This window comes from Bombina bombina, chromosome 1 (genome assembly GCF_027579735.1).
Source record: "Bombina bombina isolate aBomBom1 chromosome 1, aBomBom1.pri, whole genome shotgun sequence".
Taxonomy (NCBI): domain Eukaryota; kingdom Metazoa; phylum Chordata; class Amphibia; order Anura; family Bombinatoridae; genus Bombina; species Bombina bombina.
The window spans coordinates 581795437-581814203 of record NC_069499.1 but is presented as its reverse complement, the minus strand read 5'-3'; the positions used below and the strand labels follow the sequence as shown (position 1 = coordinate 581814203).

The 18767-nt window shown below is 37.7% G+C and overlaps 1 protein-coding gene across 1 annotated transcript in view; it reads right to left on the bottom strand.

Annotated features, from left to right (window-relative positions):
* Nucleotides 1-18767, bottom strand: part of UBE2F (ubiquitin conjugating enzyme E2 F (putative)) — a gene marked incomplete in the record, with an annotated part of 973189 nt that overhangs the window by 144881 nt on the left and 809541 nt on the right. The window contains 2 exon segments of the mRNA XM_053698825.1: nt 4118-4180; nt 10417-10449. Coding sequence (XP_053554800.1) covers nt 4118-4180; nt 10417-10449 — 96 coding nt within the window.

Sequence of the window (18767 nt, the reverse complement as noted above, 5' to 3'; positions counted from 1 at the left end):
ACAGTAGCCATATCCTGTAATGTGATTTGTAATGGCCGCCCAGATGTACTCGGCGCTACAATATCACGCACCTCCCGATCGGGAGATGCAGGTACTGACACGTGAGGCGAGTTAGTCGGCATAACTCTCCCCTCGTTGTTTGGTGAAATTTGTTCAATTTGTACAGATTGACTTTTATTTAAAGTAGCATCAATACAGTTAGTACATAAATTTCTATTGGGCTCCACTTTGGCATTGCAACAAATGACACAGGTATCATCCTCTGAATCAGACATGTTTAACACACTAGCAAATAAACTTGCAACTTGGAATACAATTCAATTAGAATAATATTAAAAACGTACTGTGCCTTTAAGAAGCACAGAAGATCTATGACAGTTGAAAATTAATAAATTGAAAACAGTTATAGTGTAAACAACACAACTTTAGCAAAGGTTTAATCCCATTAGCAAAGATAACAAATTCTGAAAGCAGGAAACAAATTACAGAATAAATGTTTTTTATCTCAGTCAACTATAATTCTCACAGCTCTGCTGAGAGAAATTACCTCCCTCAAAATAAGTTTTGAAGACCCCTGAGCTCTGTAGAGATGAACCGGATCATGCAGGAAATACAATGAGCTGCTGACTGAAATATTTGATGCGTAGCAAAAGCGCCAAAAAACGGCCCCTCCCCCTCACACACAGCAGTGAGAGAGAACAGAAACTGTCAGAAAAAAGATTAAGCAACTGCCAAGTGGAAAAATAGTGCCCAAACATTTATTCACTCAGTACCTCAGCAAATGAAAACGATTTTACATTCCAGCAAAAACGTTAAACATAATTTCTAGTTATTAAACAGCTTTATGTAATTCTTACAGTGTAATTCTAGTGAAGTACCATTCCCCAGAATACTGAAGTGTAAAGTATACATACATGACATTATATCGGTATGGCAGGATTTTCTCATCAATTCCATTGTCAGAAAATAAAAGCTGCTACATACCTCTATGCAGATTCATCTGCCCGCTGTCCCCTGATCTGAAGTTTACCTCTCCTCAGATGGCCGAGAAACAGCAATATGATCTTAACTACTCCGGCTAAAATCATAGCAAAAACTCTGGTAGATTCTTCTTCAAACTCTGCCAGAGAGGTAATAACACACTCCGGTGCTATTTTAAAATAATAAACTTTTGATTGAAGATATAAAACTAAGTATAATCACCATAGTCCTCTCACACATCCTATCTAGTCGTTGGGTGCAAGAGAATGACTGGGAGTGACGTAGAGGGGAGGAGCTATATGCAGCTCTGCTGGGTGAATCCTCTTGCACTTCCTGTTGGGGAGGAGTAATATCCCAGAAGTAATGATGACCCGTGGACTGATCACACTTAACAGAAGAAAGTATGACCCCAGTTGCAGGCCAGCACCAATATTACTGCTATAGACAGCTAGCGTGCTTTGATGCTCTTAAGATAGTAGTTGGAACAGACCCCAAACAGGAGCTAGGAGCAGAGCAGGAAAAAAGGCAGTGCAAAGTTGGACGCTCTTTGCCAAAGTGTTAAGATTTTTGAGTAAGACCACCAGATGTGTACTGCAGAACCTATGCCACCACAACCTCTCCAGCATACATTTGGCTTATCCAGAAAAAATATGATTAAGCTTTAATAGTACCCATGGCCACTGACACAGAACTTTGATATACATTTCTATCAGAGTACCACAATGGATTGCCAAAGCAGAGCACACAATCACAACCTCTTGGATCAGTATCTAATTTTCCTGGGGAGACTAAAGTGCTCCTGGATAGGAGGGGGCATTAATGATGCAGAAGTATAGAGATCCCTCACCTCTCTAATATCCACCGCTTCCCAGAGAGAAGGCACTATTAAAGTACCCAAATACTATGCAGTGGGGAGGAGTGAGGCATATGGTGAGGTGTTTTATAGGGAGGCATATGGGCACTAATCCTCTTCCCCGTTATCAAAACCTTCCTCGTGCATAATGGGACCTGTGATCACAGTTACAGTGACGATTACCTGAAAACTAGAACAGTATATTGCCCTTTATACAAAGAAGCTTCTTTTCTTCTTTGTCATTTGCCAGCTAGACAACAAGCAAATGAGAGAATCCTAGATGGGTCATATCACTGCAACAGGTAAGTAAAATAAAGGTTGCAGTATTAGGTATATATTTTTCAATATCCTGTTCCACTTATGGGATATTAAACATTAAATCATAGTAGATATAAAGCTGTATTAAAAGCAAAGATTCACCTAAGAATAGTATTTTTTTTTAAAATTACATTAGTTGTTTAAATATTAAAGATATAGTGCAAAGTTTTAGTTTCTATAAAGTACTTTAGTTGATAGTTTAAACCTGCTGTGTCATAGTGATTCACTTTTTAAATACTGTGAATATCAGAAGTCTGATATGAGCAGCAAGCAGCCGCAAGTGCTCGCTGCTATAGAAATACACAGGGAGGGTGATGTGCTAGCTATTGGCTCTATCACCCCCCAGTCAACTGATGAAAAATAAAAGCTTCAGCACAGAGCAGGTTGGGGGAGTTATTAAACAGGGGGGAGTGAAACTTTTTTTGTCAAAATACAGTGTTATGAAAGGTGACTTTGTAGGGGGTATCCTACATTAATGATTTTAATTCTGAATATGCACAGCTTTATTCGTCACAGTTTAACATCACTTATAGTCGAAAAATGACTTGATCTTATTCTTTACAGCATTTCACTCTAAAACTAGCAACACTGTAATGCTATGTGTCTATCACCCAAATCCCGCTCAGGACCAGCAGTGTTCTGCAGGCCCCGAGCGGTACTTTAAATATATGTTTAACTCTTTGTGGGGTTAAACTTATAGGATTACAGGGTCGCTAGTTTTAAAATGACATGCTCTAATAAAATTGGGCATGCAATAATGTCCCTTGAATGTGTCAGGAAGTATTGCACGTAAATTGTGCACGTAAATATGTGCCTATGCACATAATGACAGGAAAAACCCTAACAATCCTCTGCAGTTCTTGCTAGCCTGGGATTAGTGGACTAGTGGAAATTTACAGCCTTGTGTGTGTTTTCTCTGCAAGCTATCACTCTATGCCGTTCCATGTCTGCAATACGTAATATTTAAAAAAAAATATTTTTATAGATAATTGACACATACAGGTGGCCCTCGTTTTACAACGGTTCAATTTACACCGTTTCAGAATAACAACCTTTTTTTCCAGTCATGTGCCTGCTATTGAAAAGCATTGAGAAGCAGTGCATTTATTAAAATAGCCAGTAGGTGGAGCTGTCCGCTTGTGTTGCAGCAAAGCCAAGCAAGCTGAAATTAATCAGTTTAACCAGACCTGAGCTATTGAGCAGATTTCAAAGGAACAAGATCTTCCTATCTATAAATCAGTCCAGATTGGAATGCATAGAAAGAACTGTTTGCAGAAAAATGCAAGTGAAGTTTGTGTTGTGTGATTATTTTGTTAGGTTTATAATGCTGTTTAGCAAATGTTTTTGTTCATTTAACTTAGTTTAATTATATATTCTGTGTTGTGTCATTATTTTATTAGGTTTATAATGCTGTTTAGCATTTAAAGTATTCATTTCAAAGCTTTAAAAATAATGTATTAGGTGTTACTTATGACAATTTTGAAAGGGGCCTGGAATCAATCTCCCTCACTTCCCATTGCCTTACATTATAAACTGGGTTTCAATTTACAACGGTTTCGATTTACAACCATTCCTTCTGGAACCTAACCCCGGCGTAAACTGAGGGCTACCTGTATTTTTGTCCTGGTCTGTAGATTCAGAAATAATTTTGTTATAATTTGGGAACACATCCCCTCATACTTTTTTCAATCAAATAATTAAATCAATACACATGTACACAAACAGGGTGGTCTGATACTACGTTGAAATATCACTTACTCTTATAATGAGGGATACTATTTACAAGAACAATTATGTACATTTCCATGCACTGTTTCTCGTAAACAACAGCTGTAGGAAATGTAAACTTCTGGCATTAGAATGTTCATTGTTTGTCAAACATGTCCATTAGTAATAATCTAGTCAAAGGTTCTGGGATAAGAGAATGCTGGGACAATACGAAAATAAAAACATTAGTCATCTTACCTTATCTCTCAAATGATGCTCTGCTGCTTCAATGTTCAAAGGATCATCAAAATTTAATAGATCCTGAGGGAGGGAAGACAAATATTTGATAAGAGGGAGGGATTTTCACATCTATCAGAGATGAAATAATATCAGCTACTCTTAAAGGGACATGCCACCCACATTTTTTCTTTTATGATTTAGAAAGAGAATGCAATGTTAAACATCTTTCTAATTTACTTATATCATCTAATTTGTTTTATTCTCTTGATATTCTTTGATGAAAAGCATATCTAGATATGCTCACTAGCTGCTGATTGGTTGCTGCACATAGAAGCATCATGTGCATTGCTTTTTCTTCAAATAAGGATATTTAAAAAATGAAGCAAAATAAATAAAAGAAGTAAATTGTAATGGTGTTTACATTTCCATTCTCTATCTGAATCATAAAAGAAAGATTTTGGGTTTAGTGGCCCTTTAACTGCAGATATTTTAACATTAAATGCAAAAAGTGCTGTATTTTGTTAGAACATTTTATTTGTAAAAATAACCTTTTTATTATGTATTTTGCCCCCTGCAAAGAGATTAAATTGACAGTAAACACCTTGTTGTGCTGCTATAGAATAATTTCAGTCAAGTCTTAAAGTTAAAAAAAAATTATCATTTTATTTCAATTCGTTTTCAATAGCCTTTTTTAGAGGAGCCAATATGGGTGTTTGGTCCACAGACAAGGCAAGTCATAAAGTTAGTTTTGCACTTGTTATCAGATAAATCCAATTAGGAACAAATATGTAGCAGAGTCACCCTTGAGAAGTCAGAAGGGTGTATTTCAGTTTCTGAGAATTGCTCAAATATAAATGACATCAAAATGGAGCAAAATTCAATAATGAAAATATATTGTAAAGGTGTTTAATTATGCATAACAACCCATTTTATGTAACAATATCAAGGTGTTTACTGTCCCTTTAAATACAAACGGAGCAAACCGTATCACTGATGCCTGCACCTGCTAGGATTGCACCGACCACAACATAGAGTGACATGGCCGAAAAAAAAGGTTAAAAAGAAACCCACCTGGGTTCAAACCCACCGTCTGCTACAGAAGCGGTGGAGCTAACACTGATGCCTTGAACTCTTGATCGTCTTCCCCATCAGATACAAACATTCGAGCAGGGGACATCTGATCCTGAAGAATACGCTCATAGAGAGGGTCGCCGGCAATGAGCCGAAGTGGTCCTCCATCCACCATCAAACACGAGATCCCCCCGTTTAGCAGGAGGAACTTTTCTTTCTCCAAAAGATCTCCCCACTAAGAGGTCCCAACTGGTATGAACCCAGAAGACCAAATCCTCCAAGCAGAATGCTCGCAGAGGAACCAAAGGAATAATTAGAAGGAAACTCCCAACCCACTGACCTCCTTAGGATACGCTCTCTCCACGGTAAAGGAAGCAACAAAGTCAAAACCGCCCTGAAAGAGCTTAAGAGAAATAAAATGTTCAGAACAGGGAGATCTGAACGGAACACTGGGATTTCCACAACCGGTATTCCATGTAAGTCTGTCAAGACAGATACACCAACTCCATGCCAAAATCTCAGTCTCGGCTGTGTATATCACTCTCCACCCCCGCATCAACGAAGATCAGAAGGGGGACTGGAGGGCATAACCCAATGGGTAAATTTTGCATGATCTCAGGAAAAATTCCTGTCTATAAGACAAAACAGCATCCAAAATCCACCCTGGTGTCTACACCAGCAATTCCGGTCTAGATCCAACTCTGAGGATCGAAAAGACACAAGAAAAACCCAAAAGGCCTATTAGCAGGCGAAGGTAAGAAACCCATGAAAGCCGAGACCCGGGAACTACTGTAAAATCTGTAAGCAGGATACTGCCACCATAACCACCAGACCCCAAGAAGGAAACCTAGGATCAGAACGAGGATTACTGTAAGATATGGTTGCTAAGAACCAGATTTGCCCAGAAAGGATGATCAGGAAAGACATCCTTCATCCTGACAAAAGGAAGGGAGAACCTTACATTCTCCAACGAAAAGAAGAACTAATAAGCACTGCTTTAAATCATAGAACCCAATTAGGACGGGAAGACCATCCCCCTACTAGGGCATGCACCAACAGTGGAGGAAAATAATCCCACAGTGCATAGATACAAGGACAATGACTCCAAAGGTCACTTGAAAAAAACTTTTCTTTCTCTGGCAAAACAATTGTCCAGAAAAGAAGCATAGACCCCTAGATCCATATGATCCAGTATCAAGCACCCACCCCAGATATACCTAAACAGATCCAGCCTGTTAACTAGGATAGTACCTGGACTGGCAATCTAGAAAAAAACTTCTTCTCTGGTATAGAAAGAAGGAGCAGACCCAACTAGTATCCACAACAGGTCCTGTATGTCATCTAGGATACAACGTATCTGCTGGAACACTCAAAGGCTAAAACGAAACTTCTTAAGTTTCAGCAAAGTTAGAACAACTGAATAATAAAATTAAAGAACTTAAGCTCCGAGGCTTAAAAATTTTCTCGAAATCATCGGGAGAACTATCACCCCAAACAGAAATCTATAAGCTTCCACCGGAAGTCTCCAACATTCTCGACCATCAATCGATACCAAAAATCCCATGTGACAAAACGTCTTTCTGAGAAGAGTTTCTATAACAACCCAGAGCTCTAAAATAACAAAAAACTATCCAGACGGAATAGCAAAGTAAAAGAAACAGGAGAGCGCCCTGAAAAAGGATTATGCAAACAAAACAGGTCCGGCCTGTCATACGACACAATCCCCCATAGAGCTTGGAACTGGGATTTTAAATAAAGAAGAAAACAAAAAGTAAAACAAGACGACAAGGAATAGGATCCCACCCTCGTCTACTTAAGATCGTTATCAGATTTAGAGGACTGAGATAGGACTGAGATTCAACTGGCGGATCAGTACTGGGAACCTCTAACATTGCCAAAACCTCTCTCAGGAGTAAACGCAGGCGTGCCAATCTAAATTTAAATGCTAACCCCTCCGCAGTCAGAGGACCCAAGTCAACAGACTCCGACCCTGGAGGTTCTCCCTCTGAGGCCTCAGAGGGAACTGCATCCCCAGATGACTGATCAGACACAATCGTTATTTTACACGAATGTCCAGGGGCAGGAGAGCCTGAATTACTCCTTTGCTTATGCGTAGAAGGAATAGGTAACCTCTCTAAGGCCGAAGAGATGGCTATGCGGAACTTCGTAGTAACCTCTGGTGGAAACAAACCCCTTACAGGCGAAGGAGGATCGGAGCTCGGGAAAAATGCATATGTAGGAACAGAATCTAGGGAACACACCTCACTGGACAAAGAATCCTCAGAGGTGGATGGCTCAGTGGTCTCTAAAATCTCAACATTGGTTGATGAGAACACTCTGTTGCGGTATACGGAACATAATTGATCGGGCTGGGTTACCCGTGCCTCCTCACAAAATACACAGGTATCAAATTCTTTATCGGAGGAGCCCCCTCAAAAATATCAGAATCCTCCATAACTCAACTATATCAAATTACAGAAAAACAACTGGCACCTGATACCTCCAATGGCTGGGGCACTCACCACCTCCTGTGACCCAGACAGATAGAGAAGATGCTCCTCTCTGCAGACAGCTGGTAAGGAATCGAAAGCGGGGGAAAATTTTTGACCACTCCCGGTCACATGGTGCACATGCAGAACCTGGCTCAGCTAAGGAAAAGGTGCGTCATCTTAAGATAAAGAAACTGCGCAGCTCTTAAAATTACATTAACCTGTACGTTCCGTATCAGGCTAAGAGCCCAACGTGACACATAAGCAGTCAAAATCACATAACAAAATATAATTAAAAATCCCGACTGTTCAATAATCCCCCTCAGAAATATTATACCTTGATTCCATAAAGACAAAGGAGTCCCCACTGTGACCCTGTCTTCTATCGTTATACAAGTGTGTAAAATAATGAAACGATCTTACCGGAATCTATGCCGTGGAACAGTGACACGGTCCTTCAAGTTTGACTTGTCAACGCTGATTGCTTAAGGAGCTGTTAATATGAGTCTGGATGGATTTGCAGAAAAACTCTCCCTGCATCTCTAGACTCTAACTTTCATCAATGCTCTCACTGAGAGGCTGACAAGACTACTTAAAACTCCAGTTCCATCTCGAAGAGTACTACCCTCCATAAGGAACTACTCTGAAATCTTCTGACAATTCTCTGCCAACCTCATGTGACGAAAGGCAAAGAATAACTGGTTGATGAGGAAAGTGGGGGAGGTATTTAAAGGGACATGAAACCCAAAATTTTTCTTTCATGATTCAGATAGAGAATATGATTTTAAACAACTTTCTAATTTACTTCTGTTATCAAATCTGTTTCATTCTCTTGGTATCATTTGTTGAAGGAGCAGCAATGCACTAATGGTTCCTAACTGAACTCATGGGTAAGCCAATCACATTCAATATATATATGCAGCGACCAATCAACAGCTAGGACCTAGGTTCTCTGCTGCTCATGCACTTGCCTAGATAAACCTTTCAGCAAAAGATAACGAGAAGGAAGCAAATTAAATAATAGAAGTAAATTGGAAAGTTGTTTAAAATTGTATTCTCTATCTGAATCATGAAAGAAAAAAAATTGGGTTTCATGAACCTTTAAGCATTTGGCTGGGGTGTCTTTGCCTCCTCATTGCATTCCGCTATAGGTTTGTGATTTTAAGGTAATTTGGATAGTTGAGATTTATATTGGGATGGTTTTCAATAGGGATGTGGTTCTGAAGTTTTGGTTTTGTAATATTTAATGTATATATATTTATTTATAAGTGTTAGCTACCGGTTCTGTAATACCCTGAGTGTATGTGTATATATATATATATATATATATATATATATATAGTAAGTTCCCACAGGAACAGGGCCCTCAATTCCCCCTGTATTTGTTTGTTAAACTTTGGTGTCTTCTATATTGTACTGTACTGTTATTTTATCTTTGTACCAATTGACAGTGCTGTGGAATATGTTGGCGCTTTATAAATAAAATATATATATATATACACAGTATATGTACACATTATCAATGGGGCTACATGAGTACAAAACTTAGAGCTATTGTAGCTCTAAGTGGGAGTACTGTTACCAAGAAACTGTTACTATTTGTTATATAGAGAATTACGTAGTGGTTGTTTCTTTCCCTTTGAAATTATCCTTGAATCCTTGGGGATATGAAAAGTTTTTTTTAAGGGCACACACAGAACATATTGGAAACCAATTAAGATCACTTTTAAGAGTATACAGTGTCTTTATTCTTTAATATATGCCATAGTGCACATCATTCATCTTTAATAATTTTGCACAGTGTATATTGCAATACTACTATTATTTTTTTAATGTTAGTAAGGATGATGAGAAGGTTGTAGTTTTGGGCTTTGAATTTTCTGTTCAACCCCCACTTAAGCTACAAGATGATCCAAAATAACTGCATTTCTTAGGAAGAACAGCAAATATGAATATTTTGACTTGTTGGCCACTTTTCCCCTATAATAAGTTTATGCAATATCCAATAAGTGAGAAACTGGTTAGCATGCACAACACATGCACTGCAGGAAGTGATCTATAAATATGTAAGAATCTGCTTCCTAGACATTGCTGGCACTAAAGGGACAGTCTACACTAAAATTGTTATTGTTTAAAAAGATAGATAACGCCTTTACTACCTATTCCCCAGCTTTGCACAACCAACATTGTTATATTAATATACTTTATAACATTTAAACCTCTACATTTCTGTCCGTTTCTAAGCCTCTACAGACAGCCTCTTATCACATGTTTTTTTATTTGCTTTTCACAACAGGAGACTGCTAGTTAATGTGGGCCAAATAGATAACATTGTGTTCACGCCCGAGGAGTTATTTAAGAGTTAGCACAACATAGTACTAAATGCAAGTCAATATATAATAAATAAAAAGTCGTGTGATTAGGGGGTTGTCACAAAATGCTTAGATACAAGGTAATCACAGAGGTAAAAAGTGCATTTATATAACTGTTGGTTGTGTAAAACTGGGGAATGGGTAAAAAAGAGATTATCTTTTAAAATACAAATTCTTTTGTAGACTGTCCATTTAACAGACATTGGGCAACAATATTAGATCATACTGAAATTTAATGTACACACAAACACAATATCTATCTATTATAGACTTAGTCATAAATACTCTCATTTTTAGTACCCACAGATTACCAAAATTGCTTACATCTATCGATACACAAATCTAACCAGTGAGACATTAAAGGTAATATTCTGTCTGTACTTACGGTAAACAAGGAGTTTAATCCCCACACAACATCCTACAAACAAAAGAGAGAAGAAGGAAAAATCAGCCGCCATAAAAAGATGTCAGCAAAAGATCATTTTGTCATTTATTTGCAACTAACGTAGTTTCCTTATCTATATCAGAGCCCGCAGGACAGAGAAATGTGTTTGTGGCTGTACATGGTGTTCTCAAAGCTTTCAGGTTGCAATCTCTAAATTATAAACAAATGAAAGCCTGGACTGTAAGCAATACAAGAAATTAGACAAATCTGTATCTACTTTTACTGTTAGAGCGTAAAACAGATATTGGGAAGCTGAGATAAGACAACAGATCACAGTGTGATTTTCAGGACTAGAAAACGGAGGATGATAAATCTATTATGTTCAGAGCTGGTTTTGGAAGGATATGGTTGAAAACAGAAAGTTTAGATTTTAACAGTATATGCACATACACTATATATATATATATATATATATATATATATATATATATATATATATATATATATATACATACACACACACATAAAAGCTACTAGGGAGGCAAAGGTGAACAAAGGCATTCTTTTGAGAAATTACATATTTTATATTGGTTGATTTAATTAGGACAGAAATAGGAGTAAAGCAAAACTACAGAGGAGAAAGGTATAAACGTCAACAAACTCTTAATAGGGAATATAAAGGCACAAGATAAAAAGGTGATTTCTCACAAGATATAGAAGAGATGACAATAAAAACAATAAGTAATCTTTCAATGGCTGCAGACACCTTTTTATTGTAAGATGATGTGACCAGATAGAACACCTCCTTAGATCTGCACAAGATGTGCTATGTTAACCTTTCCAAGGCTTTGTGATTGCTCTTTATAAAATAATTACAGAAAAAGGAAAGGTCACAATTGGATAAAGAGGTATTGATAAAAATAAAGAGAAGTACTGGATCTAAGTATCAGAAAGTGCCCTTATTGTGCATTTGTTAACATGGTGTTGATATAAAGTAGCAGTAAATTGATTTATTAAAAGAACATTTAAGCAATGCATTCATTTTAATAAATTTCTTTAATTTCATCTACAATATAATGAAAATGTGTATAATTCAAACAAATGTGCAGTTGCATGACCCTTACATTAAGGTTTTATATTTTAAATGTAGGCTATGTCCATGTATTGTTGACTCACTAACAGGTTTCATAGAATCAGCTCAACATCTTTTCGTTGACTGTGGATACTGGAGCTTGAAGAAACCATGCAGAAGACAATAGAGCAACTTCCTCTCAATAAAAGCTTGTTTTTGGAGGCAATGAATATTGTCTAACTTTTAGCAAAGAAATGTACATTCCTTCTGTAAAAGTGTTTCCCAGGCTTTACAAGATGGACATGGGCCGAAACGCGTTGACCCAGCTGGTAAGCATTATTCCTTTATGATTTCACTTTTTGTACACTCTACACTATCAAATTACTTTCCATAGGGATGTTTTAAAGGATGTTTCAAATAATTGGACAAGAAGATTCAAAGAAACACCCAGGACTTCATTGGAGGACAACTCCTATCAAACACACAAGTTGGTTTCTTTCATTGACACTTTGGGAATTACAATTTTGGTTTGATTAACATTGTACTGACACTCCAGGAATCCCATTGACTCACACTAATAATTCAAATTTGGACCCTTTTATTTTTCACACATTTTTTCATTCCCCTTTTTCATTTTTTATTTTTCATTTTTAACACATTTTTTAAAACATTTTCACATTTTTTTTTTAACACACTTGTTTCACGTGAATTTCTCATATATTTATATAATTTTTAATATCATTTGTGGTTTTGCACCTCATCCGTGGGGATTATTGGAATTGTTTGCTCGATTTTGTCAGCAATTTATCTTTTGCACCAATGTAATTATTTGCACTGCTGTATTATCCACCGCAGCTACCTCTCAGACGGCTGGTTCCACACACGTCTGTGTACACTGACATTTCTACCACATTGCTCAGATTTTAGCTAACATTCATCGGAGACACATATCACCACATTCTCTTTACATCCTATTATTCTAGGCATTTGCTCAGGTATCATGGATCCATGAATAGTATTGCTACCATTGTTTTTATTGTTCAACATTTGTTTTATAACCTAAACTGCCACCAAGGTTTTTAAATCACATTTTTAATCGTATGTCATTGAGTGAATAAAACAGCCTTTTAAACCAGTAAACACATCCACACCCTTGAATCACTTGCCATTGAGCTCCTAATTCACTCTTTACCTCTGCCTTTTTAGGCGCTTTGCACACTCTATTTCAGTCCATATTTCTCTCGGCCAGCTAGGGGGCCTTCTGTGCACAGCCAGAGTTTCTCATCTGGGCGCTTGGGTACAATTCCTTTTTTCATATTAACAGATCCTCAAGCAATTGGCGTTATCGAACTTCTCTCCACTGCCTCCTTTCTTCTCACAAGTCCATGGAGGAGGCGATGCCACTATTTGTCACACTTGAAAGGCTGTGTTCCTGTTCCACGGCGTAGATTCCAGTAAGATCATTTCATTTTACTTAATCGTCAACGTACTGTAATATGAAATTTTCCCAACAGGTTAGGCACCTTGCGGGTCTAACTATATGACATAAGGGTCTCAGTGAGTCTCTGTTAGTATCTTGGAATCAAGGGTTGATATCTCCTGAGGGGGATTATTGAATAGGGGAGTTTATAATCATGTTTGTTATGTGATTCAACCCGCTTATGTGTGATGTTTATGGGCTCGTAATGTAATTCACCCTTAATGATAACTGCTGATTATAAACTTCTCTGTTGGATGTTAATCTGTACATAAAGTAAAATAACATGTTTCACACTTGTTGACACTTTGGTGCAATTGTAAGAGGGAAATGTATAAGGCAAGTGAAAAAAAGCTCCATCTTCTTTACATCGCCATTTGTGCCAGGCAACCTGCATTATTTACTTGTTGTGTACATGAACTGTCCCTTCAATAGTTTCAAGTAGATATGGAGGCATATTTATTTCTGCTCCATTATCTTTTCAAAAGTAATGCAAAGAAGAAAGAACACACGGTATTACTGAAGTCTCAAACACATTATTTGAACAATGTGTTTCAGCTTGTCTATAGAAGAAAATAAATGACAGCCATGACCAAATCAATAATTATAGTGCTGTATAAAGCATTTTATGTGATTCTGTGACAATATGTGAATGATTCATTAAAAGCTGTATAGTGTTAATGTCCTTATTCTTAAACTAATGGGGGCTGAATTTCGATTTTTTTCAACTGAGATAAAGATCTCCAAACATTAATTAAAAGAGTAATACCACTTTACTGCTTTAAAGATCACAGCATGGGCACAGTATATTCACCTAGATAATATAGATGAAAGCTTAAGTAAAATAAAAAAGCAGAAAATCATATTCCAAAAACCAGTTGCTGATGAAAGTGCTATCTCACAACCCCTTCTATAGTATAGATTTAAAGTCATTGAGCATGTAAAGAAATCAGGAAATTCCTCACGTTTTGCATGTGAATGAAAACGTAATGGGATGCTAAAGTAAGAATGAAACATGATTCCAATAGAGCATAAAAATGTAAGAAAATTCCAATAAACTAATTAAAATGTGCAGTATTTTTATATACACACTTTCCTCCTGGGCATGTGCAAGAGTCTACGTTATATAGAAAAAATCTAATCATTTAAAATTTGGCAAGTGTTATCGCATAATTTTTTTAAATGCATTTTTTGGTTGTGCAACCCTACTGTATTTAATGATTACTTAAACCATTTTTAATTTTGTAGTTCTACTGTATTAAATGGTATTCTGATTAAACAAAACAAAAAAAAACTGAATAAAAAAACAGCTTTAGTGTTTTTTGGAATTGGCTTAAATATAGACACATACACAATTTATTATAAACATAGCCATAATACGGTACGCAGTATGACTTATTTTGAAAAAACTACACATTACTAATCCCCCATATGAGCAACCTGCTCTCAATAATGTATTGATTTAAAATTGAAAAATGTGATTTTACTCCATTGTATGGAGAGTTGGGAAAGGGATCAAAGTGCAATAATTTTACCCCATCAAGGCTACTCACTGTCTGAGGGAACTCTCTCTTCCTCTATATCAGCATTGACTGTACTTTACTCCACAAAAACTTCACCGGCTATTTTCTCATAAAAACAATAGATGCTGTACCTGCGGCAGCCACATACCTATAGATGGACGCCCTTACATTCCCAGTTTAACCCATTTACACAAAATGACGTATATATATATATATATATATATATATATATATGTCATGCAGAACTTTGCCTATTGTACAGAATGACATATAAATGTCCGAGTTGCAGGAAGCTACAGCAGTCTCGCCTGTAAAGTTACAGTCAAGAACTAGAGTTCCTGAGCCCTAGGCATATGCCTGCATATGGAAACATAGCAGAATCGGTGCTCCAGAACCATATGAAGGCAGATGCCAGATAGTTAGAGACGGTGATACTGTGTGTGTCACCGTCTGTAACGATCATCTGCTGGTGCCGGATGGAGGTGAGGGGGGTGGGTGGTCCAGCAGAGGAGGAAGGAAGGGATTGGGGAGCTACAATTCAGAAAATAAAAGGGAGGGGGAGGAAGGGATTGGGAGGGCCCTACACTGCAAAAAAAAAATAATAAAAGGAGAGGGAGGGATCGGTAGCTACACTACAGAAAATATGTGGGGAGTCTGTAAATAACAATCGCCGGAGGGGGACCATTAGACTACAGAAAATGTTAAAAATATTTATATATTTTATAGGTACTGGCAGACAGCTGCAAGTAGTGGGAAGGTTAGAAGGCTGTTTGAGGGGATCAGGGAGGTGGGAGGGTTGAGGAGTAGCACTACACTCCCTGGTGGTGGGAGGGTAATCTCTACACTAAAGCTAAAATTTACCTTACAAGCTACCAGAAATAATAGAACATTGGTGCACAGCAGCAACTAGTGCCTATTTCTAAACAAAGGGGATCACAGAGAAGCCTTTACAATCATTTGTGCCATGATTGCACAAACGGTATGTAAATAATTTCAGTGAGAAACCAAAAAAAGTAAAAAAATTATATTATATATATCGTTTTGACAGGTAAATAAAAGAAACCCATAATTTATGCAAACCTGATAAGTACCTTTCTTTGTTGGTGGTGAGAGTCTGCACAAATCTTTACTGTTGGGAATTCATCACCTGACCACCTGGAGGAGGCAAAGACACCCCACTGAAAAAGCTTAAATATCCCTCCTACTTCCTGCTCCCTACCAGTATTTTGTATAGCAAAGAATAGGAAGAAGAAGAAAGAAGGATAGAAGGGTAAAGAGGTGAAAACAAAAACTGCCGCCATTAACAAAATTGGGTGGGTTTGTGGACTCTCACCACCAAGAAAGAAGGGAATTTATCAGGTAACCAAAAATTATGTTTTCTTTTTAATGAAGTTGAGGAGTCCACTAAAAAATGGGTGGGACAAATGAAAGGCAGGCACCTATTTACCATGAAAGACACCTAAAGGACCCACCTGTCAAAAATGACTTTACAGAAGGCCAATATGACAAAAAGATGACTATGAAATAACTCTGAATGAAGTACTACTGACGCCCCTTTTTGAAACCCAAGAAGAACACAGAACATGTCAAATGAGCTTTAACACATAAAGGCAGCGACTGACCTGCCTCCAAATAAGCTCAGAGAGATAGACACCTCAACCCTGAAGCTACATGAAATAGAAGATGCCCTCTGACCCTTAAGTTTACCTGAGAAAAGATAAATGAGGAATGGCTTAGTGCTCCAAAAATAGGAGCGGTCTGTTGAAAAAATATATTAAAATGATTAACTATCACATAAAATTAAATCAAAAAGCAGTTTTATTGAATGCACAAAATGATCCTGACAAACATATATACGTGCCGGCACAAGCATACAATGTATATAGATCAATAAATAAAATAGCGGTTCCTGGGCTAAATAACTTAATTTATGTAAGAACTTACCTGATAAATTAATTTATATCATGTTGGCCATGAGCTAGTGACGTATGGGATATACATTTCTACCAGGAAGTGCAAAGTTTCCCAAACCTCAAATGTCTATAAATACACCTCCCACCTCACTCATACCTCAGTTTAACTTAAAGCCAAGTTAGTGAGGTGTAAAATCATAAAAAGAGAGGAACAGGGTAAATAAAATGCTTTATATAAAAAAATCATAACCCCCAAAACATTGGGTGGGTTTCATGGACTCTTGCCACCATGAAAGAAATTATTAATTTATCAGCTAGAGCATCCATCATTTCTGTCTGAGGATTCCTGGATCTGGAAAGGTATCTGGGAAGTTTCTTGTTCAGACGAGAGGTCATCAGATCTATTTCTGAAAGACCCCACATCTTTACAAGTTGAAAAAACACATCTGGATGGAGACCACTCCCCCGGATGTAGAGAATGACGGCTGAGACAATCCGCTTCCCAATTGTCTACACCTGGGATATGAATCGCAGAGATTTGACAAGAGTTGGATTCCGCCCAAGAAAGAATCAGAGAAACTTCTTTCATTGGTAAAGGACTACAGGTTCCCCCTTGATGATTGACATATGCCACTGTTGTGATATTGTCTGTTTGAAAATGTAAAGTTCTCTCTACAATAGAGGCCAAGCCTGAAGAGCTCTGAAAATAGCACAGAGTTCTAAAATATTGATTGGTAACCTCGCCTCTTGAGGATTTCAAACCCCTTGTGCTGTCAGAGACCCCCAGACAGAACTTACCTGATAAATTAATTTATTTCACATTGGCAAGAGTCCATGAGCTAGTGACGTATGGGATATACAATCCTACCAGGAGGGGCAAAGTTTCCCAAACCTCAAAATACCTATTGGCAGGCTGGTAAAACCAAGGAACTGCTAAAGCATCCACCATCTCCGCCTGAGGATCCCTGGACCTGTACAGGTACCTGGGAAGTTTCTTGTTTACATGAGAAGCCATCAGATCTATTTCTGGAAGACCCCACATCTGTACAATCTGACAAAATACATCCAGGCGTAATCCATTAGCAATCACATCAAAAATAACATCAGGAACTGGAAAAACCTCAGGAGTAACCACAGGAGGTTTATAAACAGAATTTAAACATTTACTAGTTTTGATATCAAGAGGACTAGACTCCTCAATATCCAAAGTAACCAACACTTCTTTCAATAAGGAACGAATATACTCAATCTTGAAAAGATAACAGAATTTATGCTTACCTGATAAATTACTTTCTCTTGTGGTGTATCCAGTCCACGGATTCATCCTTTACTTGTGGGATATTCTCATTCCCTACAGGAAGTGGCAAAGAGAGCACACAGCAAAGCTGTCCATATAGCTCCCCCTCTAGCTCCACCCCCCAGTCATTCGACCAAAGGTTAGGAAGAAAAAGGAGAAACCATAGGGCGCAGTGGTGACTGTAGTTTAAACAAAAAATGTTTTACCTGACTTAAATGCCAGGGTGGGCCGTGGACTGGATACACCGCAAGAGAAAGTAATTCATCAGGTAAGCATAAATTCTGTTTTCTCTTGCAAGGTGTATCCAGTCCACGGATTCATCCTTTACTTGTGGGATACCAATACCAAAGCTTTAGGAAACGGATGAAGGGAGGGAACAAGACAGGTACCTTAAACGGAAGGCACCACTGCTTGTAAAACCTTTCTCCCAACAAAAAAAACCTCAGAAGAAGCAAAAGTATCGAATTTATAAAATTTGGCAAAAGTATGCAGTGAAGACCAAGTCGCTGCCTTACAAATCTGTTCAACAGAAGCCTCATTTTTGAAAGCCCATGTGGAAGCCACTGCTCTGGTATAATGAGCAGTAATTCTTTCAGGAGGCTGCTGGCCAGCAGTCTCATAGGCCAAACGGATGATGCTTTTCAGCCAAAAGGAAAGAGGTAGCAGTCGCTTTCTGACCTCTCCTCTTACCAGAATAGATAACAAACAAATAAGATGTTTGTCTGAAATACTTAGTTGCTTGTAAATAGAACTTTAAAGCACGAACTAGATCAAGATTGTGTAATAGACGTTCCTTCTTCGAAGATGGATTAGGACACAGAGAAGGAACAACTATTTCCTGGTTAATATTCTTGTTAGAAACAACTTTAGGAAGAAAAACAGGCTTGGTACGCAAAACTACCTTATCTGCGTGGAACACCAGGTAAGGTGAATCACACTGTAAGGCAGATAATTCTGAAACTCTTCTAGCAGAAGAGATAGCTATCAAAAACAAAACTTTCCAAGATAACTTAATGTCTATGGAATGTAAAGGTTCAAACGGAACCCCTTGAAGAACTGAAAGAACTAG